The sequence below is a fragment of the Gossypium hirsutum genome, chromosome A07 (assembly GCF_007990345.1).
Source record: "Gossypium hirsutum isolate 1008001.06 chromosome A07, Gossypium_hirsutum_v2.1, whole genome shotgun sequence".
Taxonomy (NCBI): domain Eukaryota; kingdom Viridiplantae; phylum Streptophyta; class Magnoliopsida; order Malvales; family Malvaceae; genus Gossypium; species Gossypium hirsutum.
In genome coordinates, this window is record NC_053430.1 from 41,608,053 (window position 1) to 41,628,690 (window position 20,638).

A 20,638-nucleotide genomic window follows, 5' to 3' on the forward strand; every position below is an offset into this window, starting at 1 on the left:
TTAATTAAATAACGCTTTCAGTAATAGTTATAAACGAATATGAGCTATAAAATTTGGATGATTTCTCAAACAACTATACAAAATTTTATCAAAATAACACTATTTTCAAAACCTTTCATCGTAACATTATCATATTTGGCCATAACGTCATTGTAACATTATCATATTCGGCCATAACATCTGGGCTGGGTTTGGGGTGTTGCAGCAGTGGTCGAAAGAGATTGTAAGGGTAAGGATGAACAGATCTGAAAGAAGAGAGAAGAAAGGTCTATTTCTGAAGCTTCTAGAATCAATTTTTGCTCAGGCATCGCTTCATTTCCAAAACAACTTTACCAAATAATTTTTGTTGGTTTCTTGTTTTATTTGGTTCAATTTTTAATTGGGTTGGTTTATGTTTTTTCAATTTGTACAAGCTCGAGGGAGTTTTTGTTTTCAATTTGTACAAACTTGAGGGAGTTTTTGTTCCCTATGGCTCTTTTATTGCACCTTTTTAGTGTTTTATAATATTCGAGCTAATTATTTCAAAAGTATAACACTTAGTTATTATAAGTAATGGTTTACATGTTAATAAAAAACATTCAATCAATAAATTCTCTAAACCATTATGCGCATAAATAATGAGCTTTTACAAAAGTTTTTCAAACTCAATAAATAAAAGACTAAGATATAAACTCATAAGCTTTAGTAATATGAATTGTCTTAATTACATAATCTAAAATTAATTATTTAAACAAGCAATCTTGCAAACAACATGTTGCAAGTTGATAACACATATATGATTATTTTGTAGATGTGTTTACCAAAATCATATAATATCAAAATCATCCACATGATGGATGAATGAGCTCATATTCATTTCAGAAATGTAAGACATTAAATATCAATTTTAGCTAGTGAGTTCCTAACAATCAATTTTCATTGAGAACAAGCAACAAATGAGAATTCTTTAAATTAAAGAATCTTTTAGTTCTTTAATGAATGTTCATATAAATTCTCAATTAATTTTCGCATCATATATGATCTAAGATGGTCTAACTAGTTACGTTAATTAGTAAATGTATTTGTATCAGTAAACTTTTGGTTTACTTTAACATGCATTTCAATTGTAATAATAATGTCAATATAAATTGTGACAAATTGATAATTTTACTGTCATTTATTTTACTTTGTATCCATATATAAGTACTATTGTGACATTTACTACTAGAAATGTTTAAATCAATGTGAAGTTTATAATGTTACTAAGTCAACAAAATAAATATAATTTCCAAATAATTTTGCAATATTTGCTTTAGGGAATATGCCAAAATCTTTTTTTTTTCTATGTTGAGTCTTGACAATTTTATCAAGAAGTAAGCAAATTAAATTCCAATAGTAGACTTTGAATCCAATAAAATCTATTAATAACAAACTTTGAGAGTGAATCTTATTTTCCAGGTATGCAAAATGTACATAACTAATAACTTTTCATACATAAGTTTTCTCTCTTGCAAGTTCTCATCAGTAATATTTTTCTATATAATTTTAATTGAGAACTTATTTTGAATACTGTAAAGTTATACTCAATTTTTTTTTTAAAAAAAAACTTATAACTTCAAGAGCATCCAACCATAACGTGCTTTAAATAAAATTACCATATTCTATTACTCATAAGTAGATCTTTCACAGTCAAATATTCTACTTTCAATCCCTTAATGAGGATGATGACAAAAGAAGATTACAAAAAAAGTCACAGTCAATTTAATTTAATAATAAGAATAATCAATAATTCAATCCTCCTTTTTTTTTCATCTTTTCAAAATAGATATTTATAGCAATAGTGATTCATGTGAAATATAATTTTTTCTCCATTCACAATCAATCTCAATATGAGATCCATTATAAATATATTTTAAAACCAATGGATTAACCATTACAAGATATTAATATATTAGCTCTTCTGAAGCTTTCGACTAATTTTGTACTATCAAATATTGGACTAATATTGGTTTATACTTTCTTTTGCGTTCACTTCGGGGAATGCAATAAATTTACTAGGACGAACTTATAAATATCCCAATAGATTCTTTATTTTATAATCACCATCGCAAACATGTGTGGATCTCAAATGAAAATCTATCTATTCATGTTGTCATGATTAGTCTCCAATTATAATAAACATGATATAATAAATAAATCATAGTAAAATATACCTGAAGATCTTTAACATCGTTGTCATCACCTACATAACACTACAGGAAAATAGGGCTTTAGCAGCGTTTTTAGCGGCGTTTTATCAAAAAACGCCACAAAAAATATAAAACATAGAGCAATAGTGGCGTTTTTGGTAAAACATCGCTAAAAACAGAGCAATAGCGACGTTTTTGGTAAAACGCCGCTAAAAACAGAGCAATAGCGGCGTTTTTGGTAAAACGCCGCTAAAAACCAGAGCAATAGAGGTGCTTTTGGTAAAATGCCGCTAAAAAACCAGAGCAATAGCGGCGCTTTTGGTAAAACGCCGCTAGAAACCAGAGCATTAGCAGCGCTTTTGGTAAAACGCTAGAAACCGGTGTATTAGCGGCGCTTTTGGTAAAACGCCGTTAAAAACCAGAGCATTAGCGGCGCTTTTGGTAAAACGCCGCTAAAAACCGGAGTATTAGCGGCACTTTTGATAAAACGCCGCTAAAAGTCATATAACCCCTAAAAATCTAAACCCACAAAAAAATCATAAACACTAATCTATAATCCTTAAAACACTAAACTCCTAAACCTTAAAAAATCTTAAACCGTAAACTATAACCTGTAAAATACTAAACCCCAAAAAACATCACATGGATGTTGATGTACATCATATGTTAAATATTTTCTTATATAATTGTAAAAGAGATAGTATTAATTTTAAAATACTGAATTAATTATCATTATAGTTTAAGGTTTATGATTTAGGGCATATGGTTATACAATAATCATAAACACTAATCTATAACCCCTAAAACAATAATTATTAAAATTTATGGTTATACAATATATTAAATATTTTCTTATATATATAATCGTAAAATAGATAGTATTGAATTTAAAATATTAAATTAATTATCATTATAGTTTAAGGTTTATGGTTTAAGCTATATGGGTTTAAGGTTTATGAGTTAACTATAGTTTAAAGGTGGTTTAAGGGTTGGGGTTTAAGGTTAGGTGTTAGGGGTTAAGGGTTAAGGGTGAGGGGTTTATGGTTTAGGATTTATGTTTTAGGGTTTAATGTTTAGGGATTAAGAGTTTAGGGTTTAGATTAGTTAGTGTTTTTTAACTATATGATAAATATTTTCTTATATAATTATAAAAGAGATAGTATTAATTTTAAAATATTGAATTAATTATCATTATAGTTTAAGGTTTAGGGTTTAGAGTTTAGAGTTTAAAGTGCATGAGTTATTATTTTAAGGCTTATGGATTATGGGTTTAGGGTTTATGATTTATGGTTATGTAAGAGGTAATTTCCCAATTTTCCCTAATCCGAATCTTTAAAATAATCACCCCTTTTTCCCCAATTCAAAATCTAAAATCCCCGGTAAATGTTTCTTTTTTTAACAATGGTTTAGTGTGCAATTGTATACATGAACTTTAATTTGATCCAGTTCTTGTAAATTATTAACAAAATTATTGATATAACATCATTTTATATTCATATATTGCATACATAAATATTTATATTTATTCAATATATATATTGATATATTTATACTTAAAAGAATAATACTTATATTGCTTTGTCATTTTGTATTTTTTTAATTCATCGATTCCATTTTATTTCTATTAAAGTTTCCTTTTGTATTTTATATGTTAATTCTTCAAAAAAATTAAAAAATTAAAAATTAAAAACTTAAAAACTTAAAATTTTAATATTTAATATTTTAGTCCATATTTCAGTTAAAAAATCAATATTCAAAATTTAAAAAAATAAAAATTCCAAAAAATAATAATCTCAACACAAAAATTTTAAAAGAAAAAAATAGAAAAAAATATATGTTAAAATGAAAAAAAAAATTAACAATAGTGGCGTTTTTGGGAAAGAAACGCCGCAAAAAATTGAGATACACTTTCCATATAAACGTTCGTTTTATTTTCACCCCTCTCCTAAATCCCTAATTTTGCGCTGCTAAAAACCCTGATTCTATTCCCTTTGTTTTCACCGATCAAAATCCCCTTCTCATAAATTTTCTCTCTTGAAGATTTGATGCCTACCCACCTTTAGTCTCAACCAATGGAAGAGATGCGATGTGCAATTTGACTGTTCCAATTTCCTTTTCAACGTTCAATTAAAACCCTAGCGTCTTCCTTTTGCTTCTATCGGGGGGGGGGGGAAGGAATCATGTCTTTCGATCTCATATGCTGAAGCCGTCCTGCAGCTGCTTTGGATCCTCCCAAGATCTGTACGGCTAAGGACCAAAAGAAGAAAGATGATGAGGATCTGGTGAGTGGCTGTTCGGGATTTCGCCCTCGCTGGTTCTCTACACCGCAAATCCGTAAGATCTGAGTTCAGAGGGTGATGACTTTGTTCCATATTCTGGGAGAAGAACACTGCTTGCCTGGCTGATTGATTCTGGGGCTGTGCAGTTGAGCGAAAAGGTGCAGTATATGAATCGTAGGAGAACAAAAGTGATGCTAGAGGGCTGGATCACAAGGGATGGAATCCACTGTGGTTGTTGTAGTAAAATCCTCACAGTTTCAAAATTTGAGATTCATGCTGGAAGCAAATTACGACAACCATTTCAGAATATATATTTGGATTCTGGTGTTTCTCTCCTTCAGTGCCAAATAGATGCATGGAACAGACAAGTGGAGTCTGAGCAGATTGGTTTTCATTCTGTAGACGTAAATGGTGATGACCCCAATGATGATACTTGTGGCATTTGTGGAGATGGTGGGGATCTGATATGTTGTGACAGTTGTCCCTCAACATTTCATCAGAGCTGCCTCAATATAGAGGTACTTCTGCATAATTTTTGCACCAGCTATCTAGTGTTTTATATTTATAATGGTGTTGAGTCTCTTGTTTGCTTTCTTTTTCTATAAGTGTTCCTTGTAGACTTCTGGATCAGTTATAGAGATTAATGCAGGTTTGTAGTTGAAGAGATTGCTCTTAGTGGTAGAGAATTTAGGGGATACTTGAAGTGTGACTACTCCAATTCATGGATCTTGGGTTCTTTAGTTTACATAGATCATTTATTTATTTCTCTCCCCCGTCCCCTTTCCTGGCCTGATTCCAACTATCTTCTTGCTTCCTCTTGAGAAATAGTGGTTGTGTTAATTTAATGGAGCTAATGACCAATTTGATCTACAAATGTTGTTTGGTAATACAATTTCTTTCTTTAAGTCGATAGTTATGTTCTTTTGAAGGTCTTAACTATTGAGCTTATGGTTAGGGATCCCTAAATATGTTTAGAGCCAAACAGAATTTAAGGGAATTCTGAATAGTCCTTAGATTAGCAGTTGGACATGTAATTTATGCGGCATATATCTCTTTGCTTTCTATGACTTCTGGAAGACGTACCTTTTCCTGAATGTTTTCTCCTAGCTGACTGTTCTTAGTACCTGCTCCCTCAGTTGGTATGAGCAATGTTTTTTATTTTAATGTAAGAAATATTTTTCAGTCGCTTAATGATGCTCCCATATAAAAATTTTCAACTATGACCAATAAATATATTAATTGCTTTCTGTCTTACATTTTGATGACCTGAAAACTATTGGCTTTTAATTGCCTTCCAAAAGATGAAGTGAAAAAAGTTTATCCTTCTTACAGTATCTGCTGTTTTAAAAATTGAAAAATTATTTTGAATTTGTTCTCCTGGTTGAAAGTTTGCTTTTTTTGACCTTTGGTGCTTGTTGACTTATACTGATTAGTAGTTCTACATAACTTGGCTCTTGCTCGTTAACAATGCTGCGTAGCTTCGCTTAGCTTTTACATATGCACTTTCACAGTTCCTACCAGCGGGTGATTGGCACTGTCCAAATTGTATATGCAAATTTTGTAGTAATGGCAGCTGCATTGCTCAAGAGGATGAGATAACTGATTGCGCCCTTCTCACTTGCAGCCTGTTTGAGAAAAGATGTACTGATTCTCTTCCTTTTAGTGTTCTCAATTCTTTGCAGTTTGAAGTTGCTGTGTAGTTTCCTTGATTTCTGTTTCAATAATATTCTGATCCTTTCCACTTTTGCAGACCACAAATTACGCATCAAAGTGAAAGATGAGATTCATATTGATTCGAACAGTTTAGTCCTTCCTTTTTGTGGGCAGACATGTAGAGAGGTAATATGTTTTTCTTCTGTTGGAATGCTGAATATTTTGATTAGATGTAAACCAAGAAAATGGGGAAAAAACTATCCTAGAAGCAATCATACCCTCTATATGTCATCTTTAATTGATGTTAAACCTATCTTACATCACATCGCCAATAAGAGTTATGTATGTCATAAAGAAACTCAGGTTTATTCATGACATGAAGGTATTGGCTTTTTTTACTATAGTTACTATAGTTATGGGTAACTAAAATTGCTATTTGACCTTGATCCTCTGTTAAATGTAATTAAATGTTAAATGTAATTAAATGTAATTAATATGTATTACAATTAATATGATTAACTTAATCTCGTTTTAGACTTACTCAGATTTATAAAGAAATATATTTTTAGTTTAATATTTAATATTTTAGATTTTTATTAAAATTTTAAATATAGCCAATATATTTTTCATATATGTTACTTTATTTGCAGGTTAATAGCTTTCCAATATTGGGTTTAAAAAGCTTTATAAATGCTTGATGAATATTTTCCTGCAGGTATTTCTTTTTACTCATTTTTAATCCCATGCTGTATTTGATTTATGTATGTCTATAACATAAAACATAGTGATTTGGAAAAAGAAATGTTACAGTTACTGCTTCCTGGTCCTATTAAATTTTATGTTTGGAGTTTTATGTTTCTCGGCAAGCAATTGACTATGTTAATTTTCTCTTCCTTTTTTGGAACTATGGAATGTTTATTCCTTTGTAGTAGTTATGCTGAATTATATATATAACAATTGTCTATATGTTCAAAAATTTGTGCATTCATTACAGAATAACAGTCAATGACTCAATTATACCTAAGGGTTCTTTTTTTTTTTTTGTGGGGGGGGGGGAATGCTTTTAGCTTGAACAAAATAAATATGGTTGCAGGATGCTATTGAAGAATGCCGGAAATTATGTGGTGGTCATGGTTATCTCTCTAACAATGGGCTCCCTGAGTTATTTGCAGTTTATATACCTACCTGTACCTATGAAGGAGACAATGTTGTGCTGCTCTTACAGGTATGTCAAATGTGAAATAGAATCAATCTTTATTTTGACACCTTTCATCATCTTCATTTTTTATGGTAGGGGATGAATTCCAATATTCTAACAGAGACTTGATCTGAGTATAGAATAGTATATCTTGCAATCTGTTTTTAGAATCTTTGACTTCAGTTGCATGTTAGCTAGTACTTCTTGTGTTTCATGGTATTTTATAAAGATTTGGATGAATCTATAGTAAAGAACACGAAAGGGATATCACAACTGAAAATAGGGAATGAATTCTAAAATTCTTTGATTTTGTGTCGATAATGATTCTGGATGCCCTTTAATGAAAATGTAACTGGAATGTTTCTATAGGTTGCAAGATTTCTAATGAAAACCGTTTCCCAGCTGGGGTCAGGGAAGAAGCCTGTTGGAACAACAGCTTACATGGGACGAGCAGAACACCTCATGCAGTGTCGCTGTGAAGTTGAAAGAGGTATTTTTTTTATGTTTTTGTTCTCTTAAACTTGTCTGCAACTTATAATTTCATGTCTCAAAAGATTGAAAACATTTGTTTTTAGTAACATTAATTAGGATTGGTCTTATCTCTATCAGTAAATTGGCCACTCATTGTTGCTTTCTTAACAGTTTTAAGCCTTTTTTTCCATTCTATTTACAAACTATTGCCAAGTACTGGGTATACACAGTGCCAGTCTTATATTAGTTTGTACTTACTGACAATTACTATCTGTTTAGGTAAATAAAAACACTTCATTCCTTGTATTGACTCACAGCTGAAGATTGGCTAAAGCCAAGTGTAATATTGGAGGCATTTGAAGTGAGGGCTTTTAGGATGTCTATTGCCTGCGCAAAGAACCTTAGCAAATTTTCAAACCCAGAAGACGGTACATCCTTTGGACCTTGATTAAAGAAAAAGCATTCTCTTTTATCAGTATCTTTCATTGACATGTTACTCAACCAAGTTCTCTCTTGCATGGTTTGCTATTGTATGGTTACACTTTCAATTCTTATCAGAAAATTTTGGCATACTGTGAGTCATATAATTTAATACTTTGGATGAATTTTTCAATGAACATCATCTTGTTATGATTGTAAACAAATAGTTAAATGCTGTCAGTCTAAGGCTGTGCAGTAGCCCCTCCTTTGAAATCGTTGATGTCCATATGTTTGACTTGCTTTCACTTTTTCTTTGTTTGTCTTCAGGTTTTTCTGAACTTTCGCCTGATTTGCTTGAGGCTGCAATTGCTCATTGTCAATTAATTGTTGTTTCCAAGTAAGCCCCTCCAGTCTTTTCCTCTCTTTTTTCCCTTTCAGAGTGTGGGGGGCCGAAAATTAATACCAAGGCACAATTTTAATTTTCTATGTTTTAAAAATTGAAAAATACCTTTGGTAAATAGAAATAAAAATTTGTACCAGAGCCAAATCATCTAAAATTAAAAACCCTTGTTTTCATTATTTTCACTTTTATAAATCTATCACAGAGAGTCAGATACGATTGGCTTTGATTGATTTCTTGAGGGGACTAGTTGAGTTTGATCCGGCAAAACGGTGGTCACCTTTCCAGGTAGTTGAGATTTCCCATGAGCTCTTCTTATCATGCTATTCCAACTAAGTATGAAGAAACATAAGAGCTTTAACATCATTGTGTAGGCTTCCAAACACCCTTTTGTTACTGGGGAACCTTTGACACGCCCATATAGGCCTCCCCCTGAGACCCCTCACTTGGTAAGGGACTTACGCATGCAGCTCTGCAATTGAAGAAGATTGAACCTTATGTCATAAATCATAGATTTCTATTTGTATTTTGTTAGATTTCTAGTGTAGTATGATAAGTGCGGTATTTTGTTTGGCAGGATGTATTTATATCATAGATTATTCTTCTTCTCAATATTTTGATAATGAATTTTAATTTTTTTTATATTTTTCAAGACTTTTACAATAATTTATAATAATTTATTTTTTTTAATTTTTATGACCTTTAGCGGCGTTTGTGGAAAAAGCGCCGCTAAAGGTCCTGAACTTTAGCGGCGTTTGTGGGATAAGTGCCGCTAAAGGTCCTAACCTTTAGCGGCGCATCTATAGAGGGGTTTTTTGCGGTGCTTGTAAAAACGTCGCGAATAGTTTTAGTGGCGCTTAAAAGCGCCGCTAAAGGCCTAAAAAACCGCCGCTAAAAGTCTGTTTTGCTGTAAGGATTATATAAATTTCTTTGGATAATGATTATCCATAATGTGGAGGCCTCAAATGAAGACGGAAATTGCAATAGCTCTTGAAGGCAATCGATAACAACTTGAGCAACAGATTTGGAGTGATCGTATTATAAAATAAAATAAAATTGTATTGATAACGTGTTATAAAATAAATAGGCAGAGAGTAAAGAACAAAAAAAAATGGGAGAGCAAAAGAGAGAGTGTATTTTATTGATCAATTGAAATATTTATAAAGCTTCTTAAAAGTCTCTATTTATAAACATAAGAAATATAAATGAAGTTGAGAATTACTTCTAATAATTATTAGAATTTAAAGTACATCAAAACTTATCTTAATTTTGATGAACATATACTAAATAAGATATTCATAATAATTTTATTTGAATTGGATAAATTACACAAAAAATCAATGATTTAATTGATTTAACTACTGATCCAATTTCAAAATCATTGGAAATTTTAAAAAAATTCAACAAAAATATTTTACAAGGTTAATTGTTTTAAATTAAAAGCAATAATGATACCCACCATTGATGGCCGACCAAAGTGTGTGTGTGGTTTTTTTTTTTAATTATATAACGAACTCCTAAATACATGGGATTACGATTTTAGTATCTACATTATAGAAGTCGATTTCGTATATTTGGCTTCATGAAAGTTTAAGCGAAATTTATCACAATTTATAATAGATGAACTGATTTTGTTTAAATATTTCGATTCCATAAAATTGATTTCAAATACTAATCCTAGCAAGCAAACAATTAAATAAATAAATAAAAGAAGTAAACCACTAAATTCTGATTCAAAAATTGAAAAGATTTAAATAAAAATATTAAATTATTTTTTAAATTTAGGTAAAAAAATAAACTCATTTAAAATATTAAATAATTTTTAAGATTCTATGGAGAAGGATGATACATAAATTATTTTTATATGAAATAATTTTTTTAAAAATTTTCTATGGGTCAATTGATCCTATAGCTTTGCCGTTGATAATATTTAAATGTAAAATGTTGCTTCGTGGAGAGTAATATTAGTGATTTGTTAAAATTAAATTAAAATATAATTTTATATGTATAATTATAAAATAATTAAAGTTTATGAACCACATTATAAATTAAATCAAAATTTATGTGATTTTAATATTTATTTCAAGTCAAAAAAAAAAAGGTGATTGTTATTTAAATTATATTTTTTTGTGAATATTTATATTATACTTTAAATCCCATAATTGAGTTAGTGTCACAAGTCTACGAGACATCTACTAAATAAAATGCATTCTTTTTGCCTTATTATATTTGAAGAACTAAAACCTCATTTATAAATATATATATATTCACGAATACATGCTATAAATTAATTATTATTTAATTTATTAATTTATTTAAAAATACTAAATATGTGTCCAATCAACTACAATGATATATAAAATCAACTAATATAATACCCGAATAACTAAACAAAACCCACGTAGTAATAAGTTGTAACATAGCCTACCCAAATGATTCATTAAAATGATAGAAGAACAAAATTATTTGGTGCAAAAGAGTGGAGCTCATTAATATTGTTTCTTAGCTGTACTTTACCAGAATACCATATGCAATTATCATGGAGAAACCCTAAGACATGAATTAAAATAGTTGTTTGAAAATCTGCGCCCAATAAACCCATCAAGAGTTTGACTTTCACCTTTTAAGATGGATCAAATCATTTTATATCTTTCGGATCTATATTCCATCTCACGTTATCAAATATTGAATTTGAAACATCAACAATCAATAAACAATAACATTACCTTATTAATTCAATGCATCTTGATGACTTAGTATCACAATTGAAACATCAACTCTCTCTCTCTATTCCCATAATAAACAAATATATATATATATATATATATATATGCTACACCAATAACTTTGGGATTTTTTTTTTTTTTTGCAATTTAGAAGTTATAAGAAATTGATTTGTAAACTCAAATAACTTCAAATAGTTAAAAGCCCAGCCAGCATCTGGATAAAATGGGTAATCTGTTGTTACAATGCAGCAATATCAGTGGATAGTGGCATTTTAATTCCAAAATGGTTAATCAGATCCTGAATACCACAATAAGGACGACCTTGCTATTCTATGGCAGCCATGTTTTCTTCTGAAAAATGGTCATCGGATTTGGCATACCACAAGAAGGAAGAATAACTTAAACCTTACTCTTGCTATTCTACTCTGGCCGTGTTTTCTACAGAGAAGTAATTTGATGTGTTGTGATTGGTGTCTCGAGCACCATCGTACTGAAGCACTCTCAGTCTCCCTTCCTGCGTTTAGTAGCAATCTTTGTTAATGGACTAATGATCTTACTAGGTTTGTGGTTCAAGAATATTGTAGGCAAATAAAACACCAGTTATTTATTTAGATACACCAACCTTGGTTCCATACACAAGACCTCCTCCAGGGAAAGGATGAAAGCATGCAACATTTACCTCATCCTCTGCGCTAGGAAGTACCCTCACAAGTTCCATATCCGAAACTCTATATACCTGATGGACGAAACAACACACTGTTATGCCAGATTCCCAACATTGTAAACTCAGAAAAGAAAGATGATGTTTCGAAAAGCATTATATCAACTAGTTGGCAGTACAATGCATGTAAGATTAAACGCATTACAAGCAACAAGTAAAATCCTTCTGCTCCCCTCTTCACCCAAACAAATTATCGGTTATAAGATCAAAACAACATTAACTCCAGTAAAACAGTTTTATATGGATAAATACATTCACATTGATTTATACCAAGTGAAATTTGATCTAATTATAAAATTCAATCAACAGTAGATTGATCAAAAATAGGTTCAAACTAAGATCAAGCCAAACATTGGAAAGAATAGGCAAAGTTGAAAGCAAATCTTAATATAAAAAGGGTCATATAAGATGTATAATGAAAGTTGGTGTCCATAAGGACCATACTTCCTAAAAGTAATTGAATAAAGAAATGGAAGTTGAACAACCATAACGTAGGCCCACACAGGACCCACATCCATGAATAGTTGATGTGATACAGTTCATTTCTAAACAGTTGGAAGTTAATATAATATCAGACATTCAGACTATAAGATTTACTGTGTCAACCCTTTTTTGTAACTTGAAATTCAGTTTTGAGATTTCAGTATATAAACATCTTCAACTAACAATTAGGGTCTTAAAAAAACAGTACCAAAAAATGATTATATCTTGAAGAGCAAATGAATCGTACAGCTTTAGTCAACTAACTTCTCAATAATCCAAATATTGTGAATTTGGACAAAGCCCATGTCAGATATCATAACATTGCTTGAAATATAATAAATCATTTACAACTGAATTTTCCACGTTACCTTACTTAGAGCAATCCAACAGATTCTATCAATAAATATATTCCAGATTGAAATAGAGAAGCAGAGAAGAGAAAACTGTTGGCAGAGGGACAAAAGACATTCATAATATGCAGAAAATATAGAATAACTTAAGAGGAACTTCTACCTCTAGTACTGTGTATATAGGAGACGTTGTTTTCCCGTCAATTATGATGCTTTTAAGAAGAGAACCATGACGCCGACCATAGGCAAGTAATATGTGCTCAGAAGTCGGTGAGAACTGCATGCGTGACATTAAATACAGAAATCAGAAACATTTATGCCCCTATTCTAGGCCAATACAGTAACTCCTTTTTTTTCGGCCAGAAGGCCAATACAATACCTCTAATTCCATTCATTTATACAAATGGCATGTAAGAAATTTAAGCATTAGTAACAACAGAAATTAAAATAAGGAAAAATAATATTTAAACAAATTAATCACATACTAACTGGAGCAACAGCCAGTACTGATATTCTAACAGATATATTATACCATCAATACAAAAGAAAAGGTAGGAACAAACAGATTCCAATGGCCAAATCATGTTGCCCATGACATTTTTGGTTTGGTCATAGCTGACTACGCAATATGAACCATGATTGGAACAACTTTAAGCATCCAAGGAACGAAGCAATTCTCTTGGTAAAATATAAAGTAAATTATGTCTTCCAATAATGAATTGAAAAACTGTTGGGAGTTCGATGTGAAGGCATCAGGCAAAAAAAGAGGAATTCCAGAACTTAGCATAAACTGGGGAATGAGCATCAATACCAAAATTACGATGACTAAAACAGTTTCACATCCTTGAGGAGTTCTCTTTGTTGATTAATATGTTGGAATTGGGTTGTTGAGGGGAGGAGGAGATATTTCATTGTGGTTATTTTTTGTGGCTAACATTCAGTACTGGTACCTTCTGTAGCAAGCTTTAAGATTATCAATTACAAGCAACTGACCTGAATTGATGTCAAAGAATGTGCAGCTCTAATTGCTCGCGAAACAAGCACTGAACCAAAGCTGCATTGTTTCAAAGAACATTGCATGGATAAGATAACCATCCACCAAATATCACTAAAACAATATGTACTAGAGCACAAAAGGAATGAACTTTACGTTGCCTTCTCAAGAGAATATATCCGAAGCTCATATACGACTTGGTGTGCTGAGATTGGATGTCGAGTTGGGGATGTTCCAGCCCCACCATCTTGATGGACCAATGCCTGTAATCGAGGATCAGCTTCCGAATGAGGAAGCACACAAGCAACACAAGCAGCTAAAAATTTCCCACAAGGTGAAAAATGTGCACCCATTTCACTGCGAACACATAATGCAGCCACGAATTGCCATAACATAAACAGGATGACATGCTAATGAAATACAATATTAGAGGACAACCACAAATTTAAGAAAGCCAAGTCTTTTTGTGATGAAACAATATTGAACAAATAAAAAGGAAATTTGCAATGTCTTGTGCATAGAGAGATGTATAAGAGATGAATGCATACCAAGTAAAATAAATTAGCTCTTAGAGACAAAGCAGTGTTTAATGACAAAGGCAAATTTAAGAGCATCAAACTGTAGGAACAAATAAAAGATGATTACCTACAAAGGACAGCATGTGGTATGGTTAAGCGGCATTTGCCAACATTTAGTAGTGCACAAGGATTTTCTATATCATACGACCACACTTTAAGCTTCACCGTGCAAGGCAACTCGGCAGCCGCAGCTACAGCCATTGATGTGGCAAGTTCAGATTGGAGTCGACTTATAATTCGTTCAGCATCAGTGCCATCATGCAGAGAATTGCTAGGCACAGGAACTTCACCAGTTTCAGAAACTAAGCGAGACCGTGTAATATTTTGCAATCCAATTCTTCCAAAAACCCCGGATTGGCTAATACTGTTGGATATTCCCAAAGAAGATGCGGCAGCCTCCACATTACCGACCAAAGGCTGCAATATCGAGGAAGACCCTGTGTATTGAGTTAAATTTTCGTGACCAGTGTCACTATGAGGACGCATAGAGGGAAAAGTTGTTTGTTGACCCATTACCCACCCTTGCAGAAATGGAAGCTCCCAACATATAGCTCGCAAGGGTAAAAATTGCAGAAGTGGCCGAAATTCCCTGGCATCTTGTCGATCAGAAACATGTCTAGGCACTCCCCTCTGTGCACTACTATAACTACTGCGGTTAGTAGAGTTAGGTTCCTCAGTTTCCCTTATAGGCTGAATTTCATCAGTAACCATAGCATTGAAAGAGGGTTCGGCTGCACCAGTTTCCATCCTAAAAGCAACTGAGGTATTTACAAGATTCTCTGAACCAGAATACAAGTGAGAAGGAATTGGAGGAACTGCCTCCATGGGAGATGCTGTGCTATTATACTGTTCTCCCATTGTTGTATCTGTTTGAAATTGCATTGGAGGAGAATGCCCAGCCTGCGTACCAGATGACCCAACAAGCCTACTAACATACTGCAAATCCATTCTCGAACCATCTATGGAAAATGAAGGCACAATCATGCAAGGCAATGACATCAGGGAGGGATCAGCAGCCAAACCGACCTGATCACTAGATTGACCACATGTCACAAAAACTGCAGGAGGATGATGATGGAAGTAGCCCTGCGATGTTGCTTTTGTCATTGAAGAATCTGAAGAGTCAAGATCATTCACCTGCATATCAGTCCAATAATGTAATCCATACGATAGATGAAATAAAAAAATCAAAAAAAGGGAAAAAAACATTGGAGAATTTACCTCAGCAGTCAAGAGAAATGGAGCAGCATGTGGGTGAAAGTGTACAGCTCGTAGAGATCGTCGTGTCTTCAATATAATGGCTGGTGACGAACCCTCTCCATTCTTATTGTAGTCCCATATGTACAACTGAAACATGATACAAAACGTAAATGCTGTGAGACCCACATAATCATGCTTCACAAGCTTAAGGATATAATGCAGGCGGAGATAAGAATTTCAAGCATAAAGGCATTATATGACAAGATCACAGGCAATATTCAACATCAACACCTTGTGACCACATGCAACTGCAAGAAGTTCTCCTTCTGCATGAAAAGCAAGGGAAGCAATTGGACGATCTGCAAGTGTAAAAGTGGGCAAGAACACATGTACATAATAAGTTTAAGAACAACACTTCTAAAATCACAAAAAAATTGTTGGAGTGGGAAGTACAGAAATCACGAGATCCTAAACACTCTGCAGTCTTTGCATCCCACAAACGAACTTCATGATCCAAGCTCCCACTTGCAAGAATTTCTGGATGCACTGGGTGAAATCTAACCTGTAAAAGCTCCATTAGGATTTATACAACAACGCTATATAACTCTTTTGTTTTATCAAAGCATAATAATTCATAAACTGCATACTAAACTATAACTGCTTTAAATTTACCTAACCTAAGCTCATCTAGACCCTGCTCTAAGTCAAGCTACGTGGTTTTCAAGTAAAAGCTTAAACATTTAAACCTTAGGCCTCATAGCAAACCAGATGCCATCAGGAATCAAAGCCACCTGAGGCCTTCAACTAGTAGCCACCACTTATCCCATGAAGAAAGCTCCCAGACAATTTAAGGAGGCAGGGTAAAAGAAGGTTGGTAACATAGCAACCAAATTAATAGAAGACGTTGCACTTATGTTATTCTCTTTGCCTTAAAGAAACAACAGGCATTGTGCCTTTTAACAAATTGCCTTCTAGAATTATCATTTTCAGTAAGGATTACCATAAGATACCACAAAAATTATCTAACAAGAAAGTTACATTTTAGAACAGCAAAGTCAATCAGGGATTACCAAATCCTAACTTGCACAATAAGTAAAAATGTACTCACCACCCAAGGTGTTCTCCGATGACCACTCAAGACCTTTAAGCACTTTCCCTTTTGATAATCAATAATCTTCACAGTGTGATCACCACTACAAGTAAAAAGACGAAGAAAATACTACAAGCCAAGCCATGAAATCTGGTGAAGAAAAGGAGAACATTCACACAAGTACAACTTACTGGGTAGAAGCAAGTGTTCTTCCATCAGGACTAAAAGCTGCTGCAATTGTTGACCTTGGAGGAGGTACCAGAGGACAATATTTGCCTGATAAATGCAGCAAAGACTCTTCCTCAGCCCTATAAAAGAAAAGAATAGTAACAACAATGATTATGAATGGCTTGTCAGGATAAAATAAAACAGAAAATTGATTTTCAAAAAAGACATGCTACCCTTGCACAAGAAATGAAAAATAGAAAAAAAAAAACAAATACAGTTGAAGAGTCAAGTACCATGACAGAATACCACGTCTGGCATCTCTAATGGGTTCAGTCCAAGGTGAAGAATAGACAATTCGTTTAGGTGCTTCTCCCCACTGCTTCTTTGGTACATATTTTGTTCTAGGAGAGACTTCTCTCTTCCCTAACAGATGTAATATATTTTTACTGCTGAAAAGGAAAATAAAACAGAACTGCATTTAAGCAAGATATTCATATAAACAAAAACTAAAAACTTAATAAGCTTCATGATCCTTTACAAGTTTAAAATAATTATTTCTCAATAAACCCTAGTTACATGAACACAACACTAAGAAATAAGATTTGCATGCTAACAAATCCACTTGAAATTAAAATAGATGAAATGTGGCAAGTGAAAGTGTAGAAAACTTAAGGTGGTGTTTGAGAACATTCATTTTGAAAGATGGACTTAGGTTTTAAAAATAGTGAGAGTAAAATTATTTCAATTCACTGACTTGCTAGATGCCTATTTAGTAGTGAATTTGAAATACCTATAGATATTTTTGAAATTAAATTCAAGCTTTATTCCTTTGAAATATATAATCATATTGAATTCGACTAATTTACATACAATGCATGCATATCTTTCTAAGAATTTATATAGCAAATAAATCCAAATCCAAGTCTTCAAATTCATATTCATAAACATAGCATAAATAATTTGAGAAAATGACAATAACTTAAAATCCGTATAAAGTAAAAGTTGACTTTATTGTTGCCTTCAATCAAAGGCAACGCCAATCAGTTGAGCAATATATTTTAAAATACATGAATAAAGCAATTGAGCACCAAGAAAACGTAAAATCACAAACAACATAACATCTCCAAGCAACCAGATCAATCTAATTAGATTTCCTAAGAATTGAACATATTAACAAAGGCATAACCTCTATACAGAAGCATTTAGTAAGGTGTAAGCAAGAAATATACCAAAAAAATAAAATTATGCAAAATTAGATCAAACCAAGCTACGGAATAGGATTTAGCTAAAACCAAAAATCTAGAATTCTAAGCTTTCTTGGTGACCCAAGACAACACAAGCAAAATTTGAAAAAAAAAATGAAAATATAAAATTCAACAATCTAAATTCAGTTTCAATTCCGACCTGCGTCGACGATTAATAGAAGCAAAAAGTAACGTACAAACACGAAATCTATGAAATAAGTGATCCATAATTAGGTCAATTCAAGCTACGTAATAGGATTTAGCTAAAACCGAATTCTAGAATTCTAGACTTTCTTAGTGATCCAAAACAACACAAACGCGAAAAAGAAGATGAAAAAAAGAGAGGATACTATTAAATAATAAAATCAGTTTCTACTCCGACCTGCGACGACGATTGCTGGAGGGTTGATATCGGAAGGAAGCTCGATCGTGCGGCCAGGTATGTCCGGTCATTTTCCAACAAAACGAAAGTCATAACAATCTAGGCATATTTTTCCCCTTAATTATTCTTTCTTCAAACAAAATCGTAGCAATTAAGGTGTTTGAAGTTGGGATTTGGTGGAGAATTCTCGTTTTCTCCTTTATCTCTTACGAGATCTCAATGGAAAGTACGAACTAAATCACTTTTCCGCTATGTGAATTGGAGAAGATTGAAATGGTGATAAAACCTAAAGAGGGAAAGGAAGAGGGAGCTCAGGACAGACAGAGAGAGGGGTTAAAAATGAGTCCATGTGAGGTAAAATGGGTTAAGTTTCACTTTCACCTCAACGTTTTCCTTGTCTATTTTTATTAATTTGTTTGTTTTTACCGTTTTACCGACAATATCATTTTCACGTGCGCTGGTTTCTAAAGTTGACGAGAGGTCCGGGGTATGCATCTCATCTGAGATGCCCTCCCACCTCAACGTTAAAATAATAATCAGGCGAAGTCGGGAAATATTTTTGAAGGGACCAAATTAAAATATTCTTTTATGAGTAAAAATGTGATTTTTTTTATTGTACACTTATAATTTTATAATTTTTAAATAACAATTTTATCATTTTAGGATTAAAATGTGAATTTATTATTATTAATTTATAGGTTTTCAAATTTTAATGGGTTAGAATAAAAAATTTTCCTTTTAGGTAACACCCTGCATTCAAATTTAATGGTGAAACGAAATATAAGATGTCACGTTGATTCTCAAAATAATTCCAAACAAGTTCAAAATGAAACATTTGTCATGTATAATTAAAATATAAATTTAACTAGATTAAAACATTAATTCGAAGATGATTGATGATAATCAAATAATAACTCAACAAAAACGAGCTTAAGAATAGCATTCGGGCCCAAAAAAACAAAATAGAGCTGTAAAACTCGAGACTTGGTAGCCCCTGAATCATGAAATTTGAAACCATTTGCCCACTCTCGAGACTTGATGTGCAAGTCTAGATACTTTGAGTCAAGTCCCTAGAGGTGTTCAAACGGTCGATTTAGTTAATACCTTAATCGAATTACCATTAATCGAATTAACTGAAATTTTAAAATCTTTAACCTTTAACAAAATTAAATTTTTTTTAAAAGCTTATTAACCGAACGAAATAATTTTAGTTAACTCGACCGATTAACCAAAATTTTTACATGTTTTTTCCTACGTTCAAACATGAAAATAAAAGCAATTGTAATGTCCTTTTTCTTTGTTTTTAATTCAAATATGAATAAAATCAAAAAACAACAAATAACACGATAAAATACTAAATTAAAATCATAATAACAAACGGTAGATTAAAAACATAGCTAGTGACCTCTTCAATGCTTACACAAACACTAGATTAAAAATTGTCGAGTGATGAAATGAAAGGGAAAAAAAAGGATAAATTGAAGGGTGAAGAAGATGGTCGAGCGGTGCCCCCCAGCATTTAGACTTTGCTTTGAAAACAAAAACAAACAAACAAATGCTTAAGTTGCCTAGCACGAATTATTTGCTTAAGTTAGGTTTCTTTCATTCTCTCTCCCTCTTTAATTTTTTTATTCTTTTAGTTTAAATATATATAAATCCATTAATTTTTATATTTTGGGCTTACATAATGTATTAGACATATTTAATATATCATATCTATAATATATTATTAATAATTTCAGTTAATCGAATTATGTGATTCATTATTCAATTTCAAACCGAATTCACTGATAAGCAAAAAAAAAAAAAAACTTTAACTAATCCTTGACCGAATTAGATTCGATCAATGTTGTTTGTACCAAACTACACGAGCCGATTAGATTGATTGGACCATGAATCAATTGCGGTACCAATCTAGAGAGGGGTTTTGAACTGATTGACCCAGAATCGAAATGGATCAATTGAATCGAGAAAAAAATAGATTGAATTAGATTTTTTTTTATTTTTAAAATTTTTAATATATTTTTTCAATCGAACTAGTTGAACCAATCGAACAGGCGAATTGGTGGCCTGATTGATTCAAACATTAGCTCGATTTAAAAAAAAATTGGAT

The 20,638-nt window shown here is 32.2% G+C and overlaps 2 protein-coding genes across 6 annotated transcripts; one reads left to right on the forward strand and one right to left on the reverse strand.

The window, feature by feature from the left end:
• The first annotated feature begins 4,106 nt into the window (after positions 1-4,106).
• LOC107952742 (increased DNA methylation 1) lies at positions 4,107-9,231 on the forward strand. Of its 3 annotated transcripts, none has more exons than XM_041118095.1 (9): positions 4,107-4,965; positions 5,959-6,088; positions 6,198-6,286; positions 7,194-7,325; positions 7,701-7,788; positions 8,087-8,197; positions 8,517-8,586; positions 8,795-8,877; positions 8,964-9,231. In XM_041118095.1, exons 1-8 carry the CDS (start codon positions 4,615-4,617, stop codon positions 8,820-8,822), a joined length of 999 nt encoding a protein of 332 aa, XP_040974029.1. In that variant the 5' UTR covers positions 4,107-4,614; the 3' UTR covers positions 8,823-8,877; positions 8,964-9,231. The 3 variants fall into 3 exon arrangements, with proteins under 3 accessions (XP_040974029.1, XP_040974030.1, XP_016743394.2); XM_016887905.2 differs by having other exon boundaries at positions 4,108-4,965; positions 7,668-7,788; XM_041118096.1 differs by lacking the exons at positions 8,517-8,586; positions 8,795-8,877; positions 8,964-9,231 and having other exon boundaries at positions 7,668-7,788; positions 8,049-8,165.
• A 2,276-nt stretch (positions 9,232-11,507) lies between these two features.
• Positions 11,508-18,883, reverse strand: LOC107952744 (uncharacterized). Of its 3 annotated transcripts, none has more exons than XM_016887907.2 (13): positions 18,526-18,870; positions 17,193-17,345; positions 16,923-17,039; positions 16,750-16,834; positions 16,095-16,203; positions 15,933-16,000; positions 15,663-15,788; positions 14,509-15,578; positions 14,020-14,220; positions 13,863-13,923; positions 13,033-13,146; positions 11,938-12,051; positions 11,508-11,829 (listed from the first exon to the last, which is right to left on the reverse strand). In XM_016887907.2, the coding sequence occupies exons 1-13, from the start codon at positions 18,594-18,596 to the stop codon at positions 11,731-11,733; spliced, it is 2,388 nt and encodes a 795-aa protein (XP_016743396.2). In that variant the 5' UTR covers positions 18,597-18,870; the 3' UTR covers positions 11,508-11,730. The 3 variants fall into 3 exon arrangements, with proteins under 3 accessions (XP_016743396.2, XP_016743395.2, XP_040974028.1); XM_016887906.2 differs by having other exon boundaries at positions 17,193-17,348; positions 18,526-18,869; XM_041118094.1 differs by lacking the exons at positions 11,508-11,829; positions 11,938-12,051 and having other exon boundaries at positions 13,088-13,146; positions 14,020-14,126; positions 17,193-17,348; positions 18,526-18,883.
• Between the last annotated feature and the right edge of the window lie 1,755 nt (positions 18,884-20,638).